The sequence below is a fragment of the Cololabis saira genome, chromosome 6, assembly GCF_033807715.1.
Source record: "Cololabis saira isolate AMF1-May2022 chromosome 6, fColSai1.1, whole genome shotgun sequence".
Classification (NCBI taxonomy): Eukaryota; Metazoa; Chordata; class Actinopteri; order Beloniformes; family Belonidae; genus Cololabis; species Cololabis saira.
The window spans coordinates 25,781,816-25,802,210 of NC_084592.1; the positions used below are offsets into that span (position 1 = coordinate 25,781,816).

The 20,395-nt window shown below is 41.4% G+C and overlaps 2 protein-coding genes across 3 annotated transcripts; both read left to right on the forward strand.

The window, feature by feature from the left end:
- The first annotated feature begins 1,053 nt into the window (after window positions 1-1,053).
- LOC133446485 (claudin-14-like) lies at window positions 1,054-4,964 on the forward strand. The gene is made up of 4 exons (XM_061724521.1): window positions 1,054-1,244; window positions 1,447-1,865; window positions 3,098-3,359; window positions 3,923-4,964. Exons 3-4 carry the CDS (start codon window positions 3,126-3,128, stop codon window positions 4,427-4,429), a joined length of 741 nt encoding a protein of 246 aa, XP_061580505.1. The 5' UTR covers window positions 1,054-1,244; window positions 1,447-1,865; window positions 3,098-3,125; the 3' UTR covers window positions 4,430-4,964.
- Window positions 4,965-8,883: 3,919 nt separating this feature from the next.
- Window positions 8,884-20,107, forward strand: LOC133446486 (high-affinity choline transporter 1-like). 2 transcript variants are annotated; one of them, XM_061724522.1, is made up of 9 exons: window positions 8,884-9,066; window positions 10,359-10,612; window positions 10,797-10,910; window positions 11,779-11,934; window positions 12,041-12,189; window positions 12,305-12,448; window positions 12,678-12,831; window positions 17,930-18,147; window positions 18,424-20,107. In XM_061724522.1, exons 2-9 carry the CDS (start codon window positions 10,429-10,431, stop codon window positions 19,075-19,077), a joined length of 1,773 nt encoding a protein of 590 aa, XP_061580506.1. In that variant the 5' UTR covers window positions 8,884-9,066; window positions 10,359-10,428; the 3' UTR covers window positions 19,078-20,107. The 2 variants fall into 2 exon arrangements, with proteins under 2 accessions (XP_061580506.1, XP_061580507.1); XM_061724523.1 differs by lacking the exon at window positions 8,884-9,066 and adding an exon at window positions 9,612-9,657.
- Window positions 20,108-20,395: the final 288 nt, after the last annotated feature.

Below are 20,395 nucleotides of genomic sequence, written 5' to 3' on the forward strand. Positions count from 1 at the left end.
CCTGATTTTTTTTCAGCACATCCTTGGAGAACCTAGACCTGACCATCTAAACCGACCCAGATCATAATACTGCCATTCACGTGCTTGCATGATATGCACTATTCATGATGGGTGCAACATTTTATGAACCAATTTTCTCACCCTGATGAGAAATGTCATTGGACCTTTCTCCTGCTGCACAATCCAATCTTTATAATGAAGAAACAATGGATTTTCTTCTGGCACGTGGTTTTCTTAAGGCTAAACATCTATTTATTCTTCACACTGTGTATACATAACTGTTCTTATTTCACTATCAAACATTGTCATGGTTTTGGCAGTTATGTTTATTTAATCAGTATTTGCCAAATGTTTAAGCAATCTCTGATCACAATCATTCGACATTTCTCTCCTTAAAGATAATAGTTTACCACTTTCAGGTTTTGGTAATGTGTCATACAGCTCTAAACTCAATTTTAGTAGACACAACAATGTCATTGGTTGTCGTGTTTGCGAGATGCAGACTATAATTCAACCCTCCTGAAGCAGAGCAACACCTTTTCCGAAGAAATGAGAAGCTTCTCACTGCTTTAGTTTAGGTTAAATAACTTGTTACCAGCAGAAACATTAGTCACTGCACTTTTCCAGTCACGTATTTGCTTTATTAAATCCTGCCGGAGACTTTTCTTTACCTGGCTTGGTGTTGTATGTCTCACACCCACAAACTATTCTTATTTGATTTGTGTGGAAGCAAGATGCTACTTTACAAACTGCCGGAGGATGAGCTGATTTTAACTGTTTTTATCTTTATTTTCGCCTTTACAGGAGACAATTAAAGCATTAGTAAAGGGGCAGAGGAGAGTGCATTCTTTCGATCCTCAGAAACGGTTAAAAACGATGGCCTGTACTGCTCTGATCATAATGGCTGCGTTACCCTCTAGCACTGTGTGCAGCAAACCAGCCATGCTCAGCTGCTAATCACAGGATTATTCTGCTTAACTAAGACTATTAAGTGTTCCACATTGAAATGGCGTCTCCCACAGGCAGACCTTGGAGAGGATGATCCCTCTGCTACAGGGCTCTTACGGGGAGCCGAACACTGCAAGAGGGACTCAGGGGAAGGGCTGAGAAAATGCTCTTGTATACCAACAGGATGTCACGGCAGGCTAAACTCCAGACACCAAGGAGCTGCGAAAACAAGTTGAATCTCGATGGAATCTGGTGAAATTGCCGTGTAGATGGACCCCACGTGGCTCGCCAATGCAGTATGTACCACACACGCAATCAGAGCAGCACACTTCAAGCACACTTTGTTTTTACATTGTTCATTAAGTGCAGTTTTCTTTTAACTATGAATTATTTCTAATTGTAGGTAATTAACCCTCTTATGGAACCTGATTATTAGTTGCTTGTAGGTTAAAATCTATTTCTATTGATTGTTTTATTCTTCAATTTCATCATTAACAGATCCAGGGATACAAACTTGGGTAGAGGTGACAAAAATACCACAGCGAACGAGGACAATATCTCTTCTGTCTGTCTCTGCTCAGCAAGGCTGCTCTGGCTTTGGCTCCACATTTACCACGGGTCCTGTTTATCCGTGTGGAGCGATGAGTGTGCAGCGGGACTGTCTCTCATGCCACCCCTAACATGATGCTGCTGACACTAACAGGGATAATGTCAGTGATGAAGACGGTGGCACCGGAAACTGGCCCACTGGCAGCCCCGTATCACACACACTCAGAAATCGTTTGTTTTTAAGACAAAAAGCTGAAACAGAGGAAGAAGTGAAGCCAGCGCCGATGATCCTTCCGTCATTCAGAACATCATCAAATACATCTCTGTATTTTGGGACGAATACATCATCTGGACACCTGTAGCTGTTGGTGAGTATTCCGATGAGGGAAGTGTTTGCAAAATGTAATGATTTCCACTGTTATAAGTGCATACAGTGAGTTCAGTTGTGGACCCAGGAGTGACATAACATTACAGAAACAAGATGCCTGTAACAGCTTTGCTTTTGTTCCTGCCTTCAGTGTAGTCAATCATTTAGTAAAGCACAATGAGGTTTGTATCGCTGAGAATTTAAGAGGTCCAAGCAGTGCCAGGTCTGACATTGAACATTAATCAGGCCGTATAAACAGCCTCTGTTCTCTGAGGAAGTCAAAACAATGGCTCTGTGCTGGTACAGTATGGTCCATCTGCCTTTTGTTTTGGTCAGAAAAGGCTAATTTAAACTTTTTTGGGAGGGTGTTGCCATTTTTCTAAAGTGTTCTTGCTCAATACTTGGAATATTTTGTTCATAACATTAAGAAAGAGCACAAGTAAATGATTAAGTGTCATTTGACACTTTAAGGAACTGAATCTTTACTTCTAGCCTTGAGGAAGTCTTGTTATTTGTACTGTGCTGTGTATATTTATAAATGTATAACTCAGTGCCACAGGAGCTCAGGTGAGACATTACCAGAACGGAATATTCCATAATTTAGCCCATTATTAGAACAACAGCTACCGCTGTCCCTGCTTTTCTCAGTTGATCCCGGAGACTGTCAGTCATTCAGCCTTTCGCTTTTAAACAACCTAAAGAACTGTGAGATTTTGGAAAGTTATTGGGTTATAGCAATGCTCTCAGCTTGGGTGGTTTCTGTAAATGTTTAATTCCCGCTCTCTCTCACTCTCGTCTTTCCTGAGGGGTGGTGAAGAGCTTAACAAACAGACTACTGTGGTTGCCCCTCCAGAGGAGAGCGTTAGCAGGTGAAGCCGAACGCTGCTCTCATTAGTTACACTTGCAGTCACCTGCCACTCACCAGAGACTGATGCCAGAACGCTGAAAGTTTCCTCAACTATTTCTGCTCACACTCAGGGAAACACTGGAGGAGTGGTTCAGACTCGCTGGAATATGTTGTCCTGCTGGGGGCTGTGCAGATAAGAGGAGTAATCCAGCCACATTTCAGGCTTGGGGACAGTCGGTAGTTATGTGTTAAATGTGTCTCATTTTCATGTGATAATGTTTCCTTTCTATACAATTTTTAAGTAGTCTCTTTATGTTGATTTGTCCTTTATTATTCATTTTACTTAATCAAAAAGTGATATAATTTTCTAACTTTGTACTTTGCAGGTTGAGCGTCTGCGTTTGTGGACTGATCATGGCCAGCATGGCGGTTCAGCTCCTTGGCTTCTTCCTAGGGCTGTTGGGGTTTGCAGGGGCCGTGGTTGCAACCCTGCTCCCCCACTGGCGCAGCACGGCCTACATGGGCTCTAACATCATCACAGCCACCGGCTATATGAAAGGCCTGTGGATGGAGTGTGTCTGGCACAGCACCGGCATTTACCAGTGTGAGCTGTACAGATCTCTGCTGGCTCTGCCGCGCGACCTGCAGGTACGGCAGCTGCACCTTTTATGTAGAACCTTTTTCCAAAGCGCCTTATGTTGCCATGATACCTGAAAGGAGAGGAAAAGTCATGTCCAACTACTTTCTAAAAATGTTATTTTTGATCGTGGATCAATAACACAAATGCAAGATTGGATTTTGTCCTTTTATCTTCTCATCTTTGTTTGATATCACAGTTTGGTAAACATGGTTTGGTTTTGGCCTTATTAGTCCAGATTTAAAGAATATTTCTCAGAATGTTAGAACAATTAGTTAAACAAGTGATAACTATTTTGATGAGATTATTTTCTAATGAACATAACTACTCACTCAGTAAAAGCACTTGGAGATAGTCTTAAGTTTTCCTGAACATTAAATTCATGTTTTTATCTTTTGTAACATCTCATCTTCATCAAAACTTTAGAGGACTAATACTTGCAATAAAATAACTCTTAATTTCATTTGAGTTGTCTTTACTGCAGCCTGCTACACCCTACGGTGAATGCATGTTTAGTTTTCAGTATTGTAACCAGTACTTAGTTATTTGTTTTCTCTGCCCTGCCCTTGTTCAGGCTGCCCGGGCTCTCATGGTGCTCTCCTGCATAACCTCGGTCCTGGCCTCCATGATTGCTGTGATGGGGATGAAGTGTACACACTTCGCTCAAAGTCCACTGATCAAATCTCTGCTGGTGCTGAGCGGAGGGATATGCTACATCTGCGCTGGCTTTCTCTGCCTGGTCACTGTGTCCTGGACCACCAACGACGTCATCATGGATTTCTACGACCCCTTCCTTCCCAGCGGGATGAAGTACGAGATCGGCCTGGCTGTGTACCTGGGTTACGCCTCGGCCTGCCTCAGTCTCACTGGGGGACTGGTGCTGTGCTGGAGTAGCCGAGAGGACGGGTCCCGGAGCCCTCCTTATATCCAGAGGAGTCTCCCGTCATCCCCTCCCCTCGCCTTCTACAACACATACCCCCCTGCTCCGCTCTACAAGCCCCCCGAAGCTCTGAAGGGCAATCATGCCCCCTCAGTTTACTCCCTGTCCAGCAGTGGCTACAGACTCAACAACTACGTATAAAGACTGTGGATATTGTACCTTAATTGTGGGACTACAGCGACTGCTTATTGATGAAAAAGATTATGTGGACCAAAACAATTTGGCAACTTATGTTTTGTATTTAAATGCTCTTTTTAAATCTACTACATACCCATAACACAATTAGCACGTCACATCATCATTTTTTTACCACTTACACTGTATGTGTGTGAGGAAGAAATTGAAGTGAGGCCTCTGGGTTTCTGGCTTAGTTGTAGTGAACCCAAGAGACCAGAAGGTGGCGAGACTTTACAGTGAATAGTCGCAAAACACCAACTTTAAGTCGGATTCTGCTTTCTAAATTGAGAAGCTTATGACCACAGTGCTATCACCTTTTTGTTTGTTTGTTTGTTTAAGCCTACCTACTAGTTAAATTTATGAATAAACCTTTACTGAGAATGTTAAGTAATGGCTTCATTCCATGTGTTGCTTAAAGCTCCTTTGGGCCAGACTAACTGAGATTATCTGTAAATGTAACCACCAGATTTGACACTGGAATTCTGTCTACCTGCCTGATTTTCATCATTTGCTGTTGATTAAAGCAGTCTTTTTTTCTAAAAACTCTCTCTGGAATTCTACATAAATGCCACTGGATGGAGACAAAGATCTTTTGGGAGCAGAGTAGTGAGAACTGTCTTGCCTTCACATACACTATCAGTTTTGGTATGTTGCATATAAGACACAATTAGAGCAGTTTTTCCATGATTTTCTAGAGTACAAAGGTATTTACAAGATCCCTGAGACTTCCCTGTCCATCTCCCTAACTACCTGTAACATATAGGAAATGTTTTACTTCTGAAAACCCTCCAATTAGAGGTGCCCTCGGTCTGACAGACTGTCAGCCACGAACACGCTAAACTACAGGACATGTCAGGATTCAAGCAAGTCCCTTAATTCATTTCTAGCTATCAGGGGCCATTTCTAGCTGTCACTGGTTTATCTTAAAGGGATAAGATATATCCAAGGAAAATAATTAAAAAAAAATACCTGTCCAGTTAAGATTTCCACTGGCCTAAAAAAATATCCTTACGTGAATTAGAAAATATACTGTACCCTCACTTCATCCTAAAGCGTCAGGGATAATGATAAATCATCTGATCAGCTGTTCTTAAAATCAGTACATTACATATTGCACATTTTTTATGTATGTGCAATATGTCATATTCACATTTTCTGCTTGATTTTTTTAATTTCATATGAACTCTGGGAAAATAGAGAAGCAGAAAACCAAAGCAGACCTTTATTGCTTCCATATAGGTGGTTACGTGTATAGTTAGTCTAAGTGGAAGACATCAAATACAGTTGATTAAATTGTCACTTGCACGTGTGAGCATTTCTATGAAAACAGTTTTTTTTGCAGTTTGCTGGTTTAAAGTATTCAGGTATGGGCTAACACAATGCCAAGGAGGAAACACATCAGCCATGGCCTTATCAGCAAAAACATCTCATGACAGCTACCAATTTGGAAACGGTTTGAAGGCTATTTCCAGACTATTCAGAATCTGTTTATAGTTAGAAAAAATACTCAAAAAGGAAAGAATATATATATATAAAAAATAATCCATCTGTGAGGGCAGTTACCGGTCTACCCAGGGGAGGCCATCTCAGTAAGTTTAACCCAAGCTCACACCATGCAATGTTCAGAGAAACAACAAAAACCAGAGCGACATCTCAGACCCTACAGCCCTCAAAAAGCACATTAGCGCCTGACAGTACAATTAGGAAAAAACTGCATAAATATGGCTTGTTTGAAACAGTTGCCAGAAGAAATTCTGTCTTCTATAAAAAAAAAAAAGAATATGGTAAAAAGGGTTAAATGCAAGTTGCAACTGAACAAACAGCAGCACTTCTGGAGCAATGCCTTTGGACAGATTAGTGGAGATATTTTGGTATAATGCACTGTGCAAAATTTGTCGAAATCCAAACACCTTATAACTGTCAAATATGATGGAGAAGGGGTGATAAGCTGGGCTTGTTCAGCAGCCATAGGACCTGGGAACCTTGTAGTCATTGAATTGTTTTGTAAATCAAATAATTGTAGAGTCAAACGTGATGTCGCCTGTCTTCAAGCTATGGCTGGCAATTATCCCAAACACATCAGCAGCTCTGTAAGGAATCAGGAATCAATGTTTTGCAATGTAAAATTCCTTTAATAGTCCAGACCTCAACCTGATTTAGACCGTAAGACAGCTATGCATAAACAAACACCCCCAAACTTTTATTCACTGAAGCATTATTGTAAAGAGGACTGATTCGAAATTCCTCCCTCATTAGTGTGAGAGACAGATAACCTCATGAAAGAAAACAATTACGATGCTAAAGGTGGTTCAACAAGCTACTGAATTTTGGGATTTATTTCCGTTTCGCAAAAGAAATAACAGCACTGTTAGTTTTGTTATTTTTCAATAAACTTAGTGTACTTCCTTTATTTAATTACAGTTGAATTTAAAAGTTACAGAACTGCACTTTAAAAGTAAGCAGAGTTTTAAAAAGAGCCAAACTGTCCAGAGCCAAAAACGTTTTTTATTTAGTTGAACCTCTGATTTGCTTAATAGATCTTAGTAAATTTTGCATTTAAAGATACCATCCGCTCATAGAATACATAAAATAATATGCTCCAAATCTGAATTTCTGTGTGAGATGATTTTTAACAACACAGAACAGAACAAAAGTGATCCTCCTCACCCGGTTTAAAATCTTTGAAGGGGACACACACTGTCCTTTTTGTGTCTTGATGAAACTCCTGTGGTATGCGTTAGTCAAAGTCTCACAAAGATACAGTGCAACAGCTCAGTTTTCAATTATGTCTTAGAACTGAGGTTTTTGATTTTTTTGGTAGTGTTTTCAAAACAACTAAAATAAATGTTCAGGAAAGCTTTTTTCCACAAATATGTATTCCTAAAGAATAAATCAATAACCAAAAGACCTGTTCGTACATCACTGATTTCTTTGAATGCCTGCTCTCAGGTCCCTGAGAGCAGGGATTTTACGTCCAATTTCTGATTCTCAAAACGTTGCAGTTTTAGAGTGGTGGAGGATTGGATGAATCTGGGACTTCAGCACCATGGACAGTGATCTGAAACCAGGGGTGGACAAACGATATTCCTATCTTCAGCACCAGTAGCCTACAATGAAGAGTTTTTTGCCGACAGTCTTCACAAGGGCGAACTACAAAAAGTATTCAGATAATGGACATGTTGCTGCATCTTTGTGTCTATTTGAGTAAGTAGCTTTTCCCCTTATGGTGATTGAATGAGAGAACTTGAGTGGGTTAATGCTCGTACACTGAAAAAAATAACATATTTAAATCTGTGATATTAACAATTAAAAATGAAGTTTGTTCCTTTACATGAATACATAGTTTTGAACTTAATCTGCATTTGTTCAAAAAACAAGACATTTTGCATTTTTTTCCTTAACAAGCAGTATTTATGTAATCCCAGGCAATCTTTTCATTTACACACAAACAACAAGCAATTATCTTTAACCTTTAACAATTTTAATCTATTGGGCAGATTGACCAACGTTTAGATGAAACATGCTTTATTTGTTTAAGTAGAACACCACAGTTAAAAATATCTTGCTTGATCTACTAAAAAAATTAAGGCGACTTTTTCGAATGAGATTTTTATGTAGATCAAGAAAGACTAGTCTTTGTATAAACTACTCAATGTTTAGTATGTAAAAAAATCCTTTGCAAGTAAAGTCAACTTAATATTTTCTTCTTTTTTTCCTTTTTCTTTTTTTTCTTTTTTCTCTTTTTTTCTTCTTTTTTTTCTTTTTTCCCTTTTTTTATTTATTTTTCTTTTCAAAGTCAACTTAATTTTGATAAATAAAGTAAACTTAACACAATTAAGTTGACTGTACTTGCAAAATGTATTATTTACATACATAAAATTAAGTAGTTTATACAAAGACTAGTCTTTCTTGATCTACATAATAATCTCATGCAAAAAGTTGACTTATTTTTTATCAAGCACAATATTTGTATCAGTGCAGTTGAGCAAGTAAACTGAACAAGCTATGCGGCCCCAGCATCTTCACCATAACCACAGAACAGCAGGTCTCCTGACTCTCACATCAGGACGACGCCGGTGTCGGCGGGGCGAAACGGGGACCTGAACAGCATCATAAATCAGGCCTGAAATGTAAACTGGCAAACTAAAGGTTTCTTCCACCGCAGATATGATATTGTGATATTACAAAGCTTTTCCGGAGAGGTTGTGCGTCATGCCACTCTCTATTAGGTGCTATTTTCGTTTTACCCTGGAAGACATTCATCCAGCATCTACCCACCCTGACAGCGGCCAATAAACCCACCACTCCCATTCATCTCCACCCTCCTCCCTCCACCCCTCCATCCCTCCACCCTCCATCCCTCCATCCCTCCATCCTCCACCCACCTCCTCCCCTCAATCCCCCCCTACGCTTCTCCTGCCGACCAGCAGATGTGACATAAAAAAGCAACATAGGAGAATTGTGTTTGGTCTTCGAGGAAAGCTTGCTCAGTGGGACATTTTTATTTAAAACAGCACACTTAAACACACTTTTTTTTTTTGATATTCACTTTTTAGGGAGTCGTTTGCTGATCTGTGTAGACCTGGTTCTTCTAATGAAAGGTAAGACGTCACCAGTTTTTGGATCATTTCTTGTACCTTAAGGCAGACTATAACTGCGTTTGACGACCGTGACAGATAATTTAAAAGGGAAATCAATACCGACTTATTGGAACTATGGTGTCACCGCAAAGAGAAGCCGTGAAAATGGTTTCATGCAGCACATCGGACCCAAACCGATGCGCGCTTTCGGATACTTTTTATGACGGCGCTTCGCGTTTGGAACAGCACCGATGGACTTTTACGCGCGGTTGCTAAGCGATTAACATCAATTGAACAAACTGAGACAAGTTATAGATTTTTTCATATGCATTTTTTTAAATATAAAACAGCTTGAAGACATAGCTCAAATAAACTGGCACAAAAGTATGGAAGAGAATCTTGTGACGTTGCAAAGAAAGGCGCGCGTAAAATATGACCAGCTGCCCCGAAAGCTTTACAGCAAGTGCAGCAACGTCAGTGTGTGACTTTCTCCTCTTCTCTTCTCTTCTGTCTGGGTCTGGATGAGCGAATAGTCTCATATCCTATCCACCCATTTCCACAAGCGATGGAGTTTGTACTTCCTTCTTTCTTTAAGTGCGCAAATTGGACACGGTAGGATAACCATGGTCTTGATGACTATTTCACTTTTATCACTTTATTCCATTTTTACATTTGTGCTCAGTTTATAGCCTCCTATAGTATTCTTAAGTATTAGGCACCCCTGGTGTAGCTATTGTAAAACATTTTAATGACATGCGTTTTGCTATCCATATTTATTTTCTATGTTTTATTCAGGAAACAAAGGGAGACAAAAAACAGGAACTGTCTATACACCGAAACAGAATGGAATCCTTTCAACTATGGCAAAAATCTGCATGTGGCAGTCTCAATAAAATGACTTAAATCTGTTTTTGGAGTGAGGTCACGGTGACATTTGCTTGCAGTGTAATTGTGTAGATTTATCTTGTTAGAGTTCAACCGATATGGGTTTTTTTCTCTGACTGATGATGATTATTCTTAAAAAATGGTCTATGACTGAAAACCACATTTTAATTGATGTCCATTTAAACTAACTTTTATAAGACATGAAGGCTTGGGGTTGATATAATGTCTGAATTGTATAATTTTATATTGAAAACTATTTATATTATATAGGCTGTGGTTTTGCCTCTTTAAACAGAAAATAAGTGAAATTTGTGCTTTGTATAAAAATTGATTAATAAATAAAATAAACAATTTTTTGGTATTCTTTAGTTACTTTATTTTTGATTTTGAAAAAAGATTAAAAGAAATGTATCCCTGTCTTTCCTCAGTTTTCTCCATGAGTTTCCAGTCTGCGTCCAGTAGTTCTTGATCTCGGAGGGAAGGAAGGACGAGAGGAAGATGGCGATCCACGCCGAGGGTATCGTGGCTATCGTGCTCTTCTATGTCCTGATTCTTTTCGTGGGCATCTGGGCTGCGTGGAAGAATAAGAACTCTGGGGTTGGCGAAGGCATAGATCGGAGCGAGAGTATTATGGTCGGGGGAAGGGACATAGGGTTGTTCGTTGGGGGATTCACAATGACCGGTGAGTTGTTTTGTGGACATCTGCCTGTCAGACATTCTGTCAAGTAGGCATTTCCATTGTACACAACAGTCGTTTTAATTTTTTAAAACGACTTTCTAAATAAAATCAGTTGGCTATATTTTGAAAACAGGAGAGTCTGCGGTTTTTTTCACTTAAATAATATTTTCCTTTTCGTCTTTCTCAGCCACCTGGGTGGGTGGAGGTTACATCAATGGAACAGCAGAATATGTCTACCTGCCAGACTACGGGCTGGCCTGGGCACAGGCACCCTTTGGTTATGCTCTCAGCTTGGTTGTAGGTAAGCTCAGTGTTTTTGCATGTGTTGTGATTTTTTTAAAGAAAATTGCATTAACAAAATATAGACAAAGATTGAAGGGGACTGCTGTGACTTATCAGCAGAACTTGGGTATGGAAGTTCAAACCCTTTAAAATGATCCGTGTGGATGTATTTAACTGTTATCATTTAAGAAGACAACAAAGTTCAAATTCAAAGAGAGGTAGCAAAATCACCTTTTGCTTTTGAAACCTCTTTTTCTTTTTACTGTAAGGCACTATGTCGCAAATAGGCAAGCTGACCACATTATTTCAGTCAGTCGGCTATTTCAAGTTAGCTGATTTGGCATATATTAATTGCTAATTAGGACTACTTTACATTTGTTTCTGTCAAAATCTGTCAAAACATCAAAATTTCAAGTGTTGTGACATCCAAAACAGTTCAGCCAGATCTGGGGGGGGTTGTACCTGTTGAAGTGGAGCAGGCCTGCAGGCATTGCAGGCTAATTTACTGCAGATCCCAGGAGACTTCCAGGTGGAAGAGTTCTGAAATGATCCAACATGGCTCCAAGCTCCTTCAGCTGATTCACACCAGAGGAGCTGCAGGCAGACATTTACAAGTGGACCTCCCATTTCAAAAGTCGTCTTGGTGGTGACATCAGAAATCGCTGCTGCAATTAGCTCAGTACTGCTAACACAAGCTGCCTGCTGCTCAACTGAACTTTATGGGAAAGCTTAGGTTCACCAGAACAGCGCATCAGTTGTTGGAAGAAGAACAGGGTCATTGTACACATGGAAACAACACCCTTAGTTACAGTTCTATTTGTTTGAATTTTATAAAAGGGCTTGTTAATGGTATTTTTCCACCTTGCATTCATGTCTGGCCTCATCAGGTGGTCTTTTCTTTGCCAAACCCATGCGATCGCGTGGATATGTCACCATGCTGGACCCCTTCCAGCAACTATATGGCAAAAGGATGGGGGGTCTACTCTTCATTCCGGCACTCATGGGAGAAATCTTCTGGTCTGCAGCCATTTTGTCTGCTTTGGGTAGGTCATCATCGAGTGCGGTCATGATAACGTTTTCTTTGAAAGTTTTTTCAGATTTCACTACAGATTCTTCACCTAAATCTTGAATGGTTGTAATACCGTACAGGTGCTACTCTCAGTGTGATTGTGGACATAAACATCAACATCTCAGTGGTGATCTCAGCACTGATAGCTATCTTCTACACTCTTGTTGGAGGACTTTACTCTGTTGCCTACACAGATGTGGTCCAGCTGTTCTGTATTTTTGTGGGCTTGGTGAGTATGCAGAAAAATTCATCTTAGTAGTGTCAACAGATGACAAAAAAGCTTGCAGCTAATATGCCGTTGTCAAAGTATAATTTTATTTGGTAATATCTGCGCTTTTCATCAGTGGATCAGTGTGCCTTTTGCACTCTACCATCCTGCCGTGTCAGACATCACCATTTCAGCCAAGGAAGAAATCTATCAGTCTCCTTGGCTGGGAAAAATTGAACCTGAAGACAAATGGCTCTGGGCAGACAACTTCTTTTTGCTGGTAAGCTGTAAACCCATTACAAGATTCATCATGACAGTTTATTAGTGTAAAATAGGATCCAGATGGATAAAACCCTCAGTCCAGCAGGTGCATTCTCTCATTTAGGCTGCAGCAAAAGCAAAAGTTATTCTACTTGGTGTAGGTCTGCAAAGATTTTTTTTTTCTCCAGATATCTGACTGTAATGCATTGACTTAAAGTCTGTATTCACTATGGTGTTTCTTCTTCTAGATGCTGGGGGGGATTCCCTGGCAGGTTTATTTTCAGCGGGTTCTCTCTGCCTCTTCAGCTACCTACGCTCAGGTTCTCTCCTTTATTGCGGCCTTCGGTTGCTTGGTCATGGCAGTTCCATCAGTTCTCATTGGAGCTATAGGCGCTTCCACAGGTAAATACACACATGCATACACACAGGAGAGATTTTCAATCACTACAATTAGATATTAACCAGCAATAAATGATAGTAGTTGAATAATAAGCTATTGAACAAACAGCACTACAAGTGCATTAAGAGGCATATGCGTACAAAAAGAAGCAGTGATGTGGAACCTGAGAATATGTTTGTAGGAATTACCAATATGTTGTGTCCACAATCATTACTATTACTATTGCATTACTATTTAGTAACCATGTAGGAGAGTTCTACATAGGGAACAATGACATGAGCTCATCAGCAAAATAACCTTCAGATCCTACTATTGTAATTTTGACTTACTGTTGTCTAGGTGAAACTAAAAAACATGCTAATGCTGTGACCATTGGTTGTACACAAGGGGCAACTACCGGTCTTGAATTATAGAATAGAATAGAGTAACCTTTATTCGTCCCGCAAGGGGAAATTTGCACGGTTTACAGTAGCAAAGGCCATAGCAGAAATCAAGAGCACTCGCTTGAATAATAAGATAGAATAGAATAAAAACAGAGAGGCACGGTATAAAAAGGAAAAAAGGGACAGACTGTAAATTAAACTGTTCACATTTTAACTATATTATAATAGAGAAAAAAACTACACACTGTAATAATTATTTACACATTGTTTGACCCATGTATTGCACTTGGGAATATTCCACATATAGTTAAATAAAATTAAATTAAATTGTTTAAATTGTATTTTGTGTGATCTACTCCAAGCAGCAGCAGCGCTGGTTGTAAAGTCCCCCAACAGTAGGAAGGAAAGACCTGCGGTAGTGTTCCTTCACACACTTAGTAGATGGTGCAGTCTGCCACTAAGATGTTACCTTAGCTAACAAGCTAGCCAACTTATGAGGCCAATCAAGGAAGTTGGAATATGTGTAGTTCTACCAATGACGACTGCTTCCATACTTGGGTACATTTTTTGGAAAAGCTGAAAAGCCAGCTGGAGATCTGCAGGTTTTGAAGCTGCAGCCACATCGGGTACATGCCCGGCCCTTCCCAAAACATGGACTAAAGATTCTAACACACGAGTCGGGGGCTGATCAGACGTCACTGATGAAGTTACATCTAAAACCAGATTCAATGGGAAAACATATTCAGAATGAATTTTAAGGAAACAAGACATGGCCTGAGCTAAGCTAAGCTACAATAGCTATCTTGTGGTAACTGAGGTGAGGGTGTGTACCTATCAATTGACAAACTTGTTCTACCCATTTTCCGATATTTGGATTCCAAATATTCCGCTAGCCAGAATCAGATCGCAGGAGCAGTAGCCTAAGCAAGGAAGTGCAGCCTTCCCTTTCCCTAGCCACTTTGTCCAGCTAATCTGGGGGTATCCCAGGGGGTTTCCAGGGCTGCTGACGGACATACAGTAGCATGTTCCAGCATCTCTTGGGTCTTCCCTGGGGTCCAATCCCAGTGGGAAATGCCCAGAAAACCTCACCAGGGAGGCATCAAGGAGGGGCATCCTCACCATGCCTCACTCACCTCATTTGGCTCCTCTCAACATGGGGGAGCAGCAGCTCCACTCTGAGCCTCTCCCGATTGACTGAGCTTCTCACCCTCTCTCTAAGCTCAGACACTCTGCAAAGGAAACTCATTTCCGCTGCTTGTATCCGTGATCTTGTTCTTTCGGTCACTACCCACAGCTTGTGACCATAGTTGAGGGTAGGAACGTAAACCAGCTGGTAAATCAAGAGCTTCACCTTTCATCTCAGCTCCTTCTTCACCATGACAGACCGGTGCAGCGCCCCGTATTACTGCATACACTGCACTGATCAACCTATCAATCTCCAGCTCCATTCAGTAGACCCTGAGATAGTTGAACTCCTCCACTTGGGACAGGATCTGATACCAGACCCAGAGAGGGCACTCCACCCTTATCAGATACTTACACCCCTATCTCATATTTATATCCTTATTCTTTATCATTTTGTTTTTCATGCAATGCAGAGAGCTTACTTATTTGTTAATCTGATGATGACCTGACCCTACTCAGCACAGAATATTATAGTATCACCTTGTCTGGGAGAATGGTTGTCAGAAGTGTCTCATCTCTGCTATTTTTTAGACTTTCTCTGTTAAAAGCTTTGGTCATTCTCTGCTTTTAGTCAGACTCCATCACTCTGCGAGACTGCTTCATGCTTTCAGAATCTCTCCATTCATAATTTGTACAAATGCTAATGCTCTGCAGCATGCCATTTTAAAGATTACCAGTGTTTGTTGTTAGAAAAGCCACAGAGTTTTCCTAACCATAACCTAATCCTCAACTTAAACGAAGTAATGTTTGGAATTCCAAAGAATGACGAATCAGTATCTGAAGCAAAAAAGACATTTGAAAGAAAAGTTACTCTATAACATCAGCAAGTGGTACAGGACATGAACTCAGTTATTGTGCTTCACGTTGATGTGTACAGTATGTCGCTCCATCACTCATCCCCTCAGAACTTACAGTAAAACTTTGTCTCTATCTGCTGCAAAAGTTCTCTGATCAGTTGTGAGTTTTATGAGTTGTGAGTTAATAATTATATCATTTAGCGTAAGAAATAGTGAAGCAAAGCCTGTAATGCATAAATTGTTATGCCTATCACACATTTTGATGAAATTGGTTACTAATGTTTGATGCCAATACATTTGAAGCACAACGGCACCCAGAGACTGGAGACTGGAATGTCCACCAACTACAAAGTAATGCATAATGTGGACCTGGCTTTATGCAGACAAACAACACTGTATATGGACTGCAGCTGGAACTGTTCAAATAACCATAATCAAATCAGATACTAATCCATCAATGATGTGCAGGGACACACTGACTGAACAATTAATGAAACATTACAAGAATCTGATCCTTTATTTAAACTGGAAGATCTGATCAAAGACAGCGATGTGTAGCTGGAGGGGAAACAGCAAACGGATCTGAACACGATGGGCTGAGGAGAGAGTCGTCAGATCACGTCTAGTCAGTGAATATTACATCTGAAGAGGAACTAATTAATCAAATCCTGCTGAAGCTGTTGCATTTATAACCAGTGATAATAAACTGCTGTTTATGAGCATGTAGGGAATGGAAAAGCAAGACACAGACTGTGGGCTTCTAGAGGAGGAGAAGCGGGAGTAAACATGGCAGAACACTGGAAGGCTGTCAAAGAGGGTTACAGGGAATGGAGAGACTGGAAAAAAAAGATTTGTTCCTGGGATAGTTGGAACAACAAAGTTTACTCCTTCAATTGCTGGATATACTTTAGTTAAGAACAATGAAAGTAATATTTTGTAACTAGATCTATCTTGATCTAAAATGACTTTTGCCATGAGGTATGACTCACCGAATGCTTGACAAGCTGCAATAAAGATTTTTTTATTAACATTGCATATATTTACCATTTATATCAACACATTTGCAAATATTGAGGTGTTTAAAAAAAAAAAGTCACCCACATCTGCATGTGTCGTCAACAACTTCCTGCTGATATTAACCATGATAAGTATTACGTAACATTTATGTTTCAGCTTGGCCAACATTGTATTTTAGTATTCCTAATTAAAGCAACAGCAAAGTATTAGTTTGATAATCTCTTCTCTGTTTCAGCACACAGACACATAAAATCTCCCTGCTTCTTGGCAACTAAAACACATATCCACAGGGGCCTTCATAAGAATCCATCAAAACAAAGTCTTGGCTGAAAAGCTAATGGATCTTTACAAAAACTGTAATTCTGTTTCAGTCCCTTCAGAATAATGAAGTCTACCACCTTTAGGTTTTGCTTTGCAGTCCCAGAAGCTCAGAGGGCTAAAAAAGTAGTTAGTTAAAAACTCAAGCCTACAGAGATGTTGGGGTTTCCATAATCATTGTTTTTTATTTTTAAGAATAATCTTTATTTTTTCACTAAATATCTCACAAAACACACTGAAATTACTCCCCTGCATTTCTGTAACCACTAGGCAAACATACCCCGATTCTAGCATGTCTATCAACCTTACGAAGTCTCATCAGACATGAAATAACAAGTTTTTTTTCAAAAAGGTTTTTAAAATATTTATACCAATCTTTCATGAAACTTAAAGGCATTCTCCTTGATTCTCCCTGAGCTAGCAATAATTTTGAAAGAAGCACCTCTAAGCCCCCCCCATTCGGTCCGAATGATACGGATTGGTCCAGGTCCAGGAAGGGAAAGAACCAATCAGATGTCTTCATTTTAAACCACGCCCCCCCGCCCTGTCCCATGCGCGCACTCACTTCCAGCCCGACGTGTCCACTTCCCACGGGTCCTCCTGGGCTCACAGTGTCCCAGTGTAACCCCCTCCCTCCCTCCCTTCTGCCACGGACCCCAGTATATAGTTATTATGTAGTTATATCCAGATCAGCTCGGTCCCCGCCCCGCTGTGTGTGACCGGGGAGCGGGAGCCGTTAGTCTGCTGCTACTGCAGAGGCTGCTGCTGCTGCTCTCTGCAGCAGCAGCAGCAGCAGCAGCGAGCGGGGACACGTGAACAGCCGCAGCCGTGAAAAGCTGCAGGAGCTCCGGCTCGGAAGCTGTATGGGGTCCGTGGGGATGTAGGCGTCTCACGGCGAGAGCGGAGAGCGCCGGTGCACGGCACGGCAGCGCGCTGCGGGTACGGCGTAGCCGTGGCTTTAGAGCCTGCAGCGCACCGCAGCCGTGCACCGCAGCCGTGCACCGCAGCCGTGCACCGCAGCCGTGCACCGCAGCCGTGCACCGCAGCCGTGCGCTCTCCGCTCTCGCCGTGAGACGCCGGTGGGCACGATGCACGGTGCACAGCCCCCCCCTCCCCCCCCCCCCCCCCCCCCCCCCCCCTAAAACCGGCCTCGCTTACAGGTGAATGAGACATGGGGTAGTTTTGCTGTAAATGTGCTGTCCAAAATGTTTAATAATCGTATGCGCGTTCGTGTTTGTGGGGGCGTGGCTTTGGACGGAGCGCTCGTGGGGGGGGGGGGCGGGGGGGCGGGGCTTAGAGGAGGCGCCACTTTCAAATCTTGCTAGCTCTAGGAAGTTGCATAGAATAACTTTAACTCTTTTACATTGTCTACAGAAGTGTTTTCTTTTCTTTCTTTTCAGACTGGAACAAAACCACATATGGTGTCCTCCCTCCGAAGGATAAGGATGAGTCCGACATGATCCTTCCCATAGTACTTCAGCACCTCTGCCCGCCCTACGTCTCCTTCTTCGGTCTTGGTGCCGTGTCGGCTGCGGTCATGTCATCAGCAGACTCGTCCATACTCTCAGCCAGCTCCATGTTTGCCAGGAATATATATCAGCTTGCCTTTAGGCAGTCGGTAAGATCACTAAAGGTATTTCAAAGACAGAGCAGTAGCAGAATATGTGCCAAGCGAACAGTAAGTTGAAGGTAGATGCGTTAAGATCTCGGACGATGTGATCTTGCAAGACATGAGTCCTTAAGACATTGTTGATGGTAACCACATGCTCTGCTCTGATAGCATTTGGTTTGTTTCACTAGTGGAAAATCACAAATTATCCTGTTTTGTGCATGGATGGCAGTACTAGACAATGTTCCTAAGAGTCCTATCCCTTTGCTTTTTTCTCTCATACAGGCGTCAGATCGTGAGATTGTGTGGGTGATGCGCCTCACCATCTTTGTATTCGGAGCTTTAGCCACAGCTATGGCACTGTTAACGGGATCGGTATATGGCCTGTGGTACCTGAGCTCTGACCTTGTCTACGTCATCATTTTTCCCCAACTTCTCAGTGTGCTCTTTGTCAAGGGTACCAATACCTACGGGTCAGTGGCAGCTTATGTTTTTGGTCTCATTCTTCGCATTGGTGGAGGGGAGCCCTACTTAAAACTCCCTCCTTTCATCTACTACCCTGGTTGGGTGACTGTAGAGAAGGTCCACCACCTCACAGGAGACATAGAGTACTTTGTCCAGCAGAGGTTCCCCTTCAAAGCTGTGTCCATGTTGGCATCCTTCTTGGCAAATGTGTCTTTTTCCTATTTGACAAAATATCTTTTTGAAAGCGGCATGCTGTCACACAAGTATGACTTTTTGGATGCTGTAGTGTCCAAGCATAGCAAGGAGAACATGGACAAAGCCACACTAGTGAGCAATCATGATAATATCATTCTTTCAGAGATGGCTCCCGTCAAGCAAACCATGAGTGCTTCTCTTGCTGGGACCTTCACCAACACTGAAGTCCTCAGTGACGATGGTGCATCAAGTCCAGAGTCTTTTCACAGTGAAAATTAGAGAACAAAGGCACAAAGAAAACATGAACCAAGGAATGTGAAGAGGAAGGAATCATCATAGAGGCATCAGCACTCTTCAGGAAACCTCCTACTGCCACACTGGGAGCCAAACCAGGAGACGTCTACTGTGGCTTCTAAGTGACTACACAAGTTGCTTTTGTGATGGTGACGTGGTGCCTCTTGGTATTCCTTTTCTTTTTTTTGGAGATTCTTTGCCTATGAATAGGACAGTGACTCTTGATCAGCCGTGCAAACCATGCCATTCTCATTGTTGTGTTTCGTCACTACCACTCTGTGAATCTACAACCATTTCAATGTCGGTGCTGCTACTGAGATCTGAGGAACTGAGGACCTGAGGATCTGAGGACAGTTAATCAAGTGTCTGCAAGGCTTTATGGTAGGTTATAAAAATTGTGCAATATCAAACCAAGGAATACAAGTAACCCAAGAACCATAAAATGTCATGAGAGGGGGCAGACCAAGGGGGTTAGAATAGCTGGGCATTTCCGGGCTCATCTCAAAAACTGAAGCGAAGAAGAAGAGTTTACCAATCAACATGACTTACATAAAATTAAAGAGCGATTGAAAGGAAATTTTTACAGTGAATTAGATAGCATACTTGTGAGAATACAAAACAAGAGCTGGTGTTTTTGTTGTTTTTGTTTTTTGTTTTAAGCTGCAGGGCAATGGTATGAACACACACACATCCAATCCATTGAGATCTGTAATCTTCCTGTTGACTTTGCTCACGACGTTACGCCTTATGTGGTCAAATCAATTATTTGTGTAAAATGTCCTCTAACTCTCTCCTTGATTTTCCTAAAGCCATGTTGATTGGTAAACTCTTCCCTTCAATTTTTGAGGGGAGACTAAGATGTCCTGCGATGGACTGGTGACCTGTCCAGGGTTCACCGCTGCCTCTCGCCTGAAAGTAGCTGGGATAGACTCCAGCAGACCCCGTGACCCTGCAAAGGATAAAGCGGGTATAGATAATGGATGGATGGATGGACTATGATGTCCAGGTCTACAAAGCCCCCATGTTTTGCGGTTCTCGGTTGACCTTACTGCATCTACAAAGCATAACATGTCTCTGTAGATCTATGTCTGAAATCAAAGTGGTTTCAAGTCAGTGCTTCTAGAAGTGTTTTCAACTTCAAGTTTTAATTTTGCATAGTCAAAAAAGGTTTTAATAGAGCAATAATATCTTAAGGCTACACATTGTACAAAGATATACACTATGTTAAATTGCAACTTCTCATATATGGTTTTGACTTGAAGAGAAATATAGTTCTGTAAACATTTTTGTTCACTTTTTTTCC

What these genes read in the sequence shown, in the direction of transcription:
- LOC133446486 (XM_061724522.1), top strand. Translation starts at nt 10,429, where the DNA reads ATGGCGATCCACGCCGAGGGTATCGTGGCTATCGTGCTCTTCTATGTC. An exon ending in TGCTCTCAGCTTGGTTGTAG is followed by an intron (nt 10,911 to 11,778) that starts GTAAGCTCAGTG and finishes TGGCCTCATCAG; the next exon opens with GTGGTCTTTTCTTTGCCAAA. An exon ending in CAGACAACTTCTTTTTGCTG is followed by an intron (nt 12,449 to 12,677) that starts GTAAGCTGTAAA and finishes TTCTTCTTCTAG; the next exon opens with ATGCTGGGGGGGATTCCCTG.
- LOC133446485 (XM_061724521.1), top strand. Translation starts at nt 3,126, where the DNA reads ATGGCCAGCATGGCGGTTCAGCTCCTTGGCTTCTTCCTAGGGCTGTTG. An exon ending in CTCTGCCGCGCGACCTGCAG is followed by an intron (nt 3,360 to 3,922) that starts GTACGGCAGCTG and finishes GCCCTTGTTCAG; the next exon opens with GCTGCCCGGGCTCTCATGGT.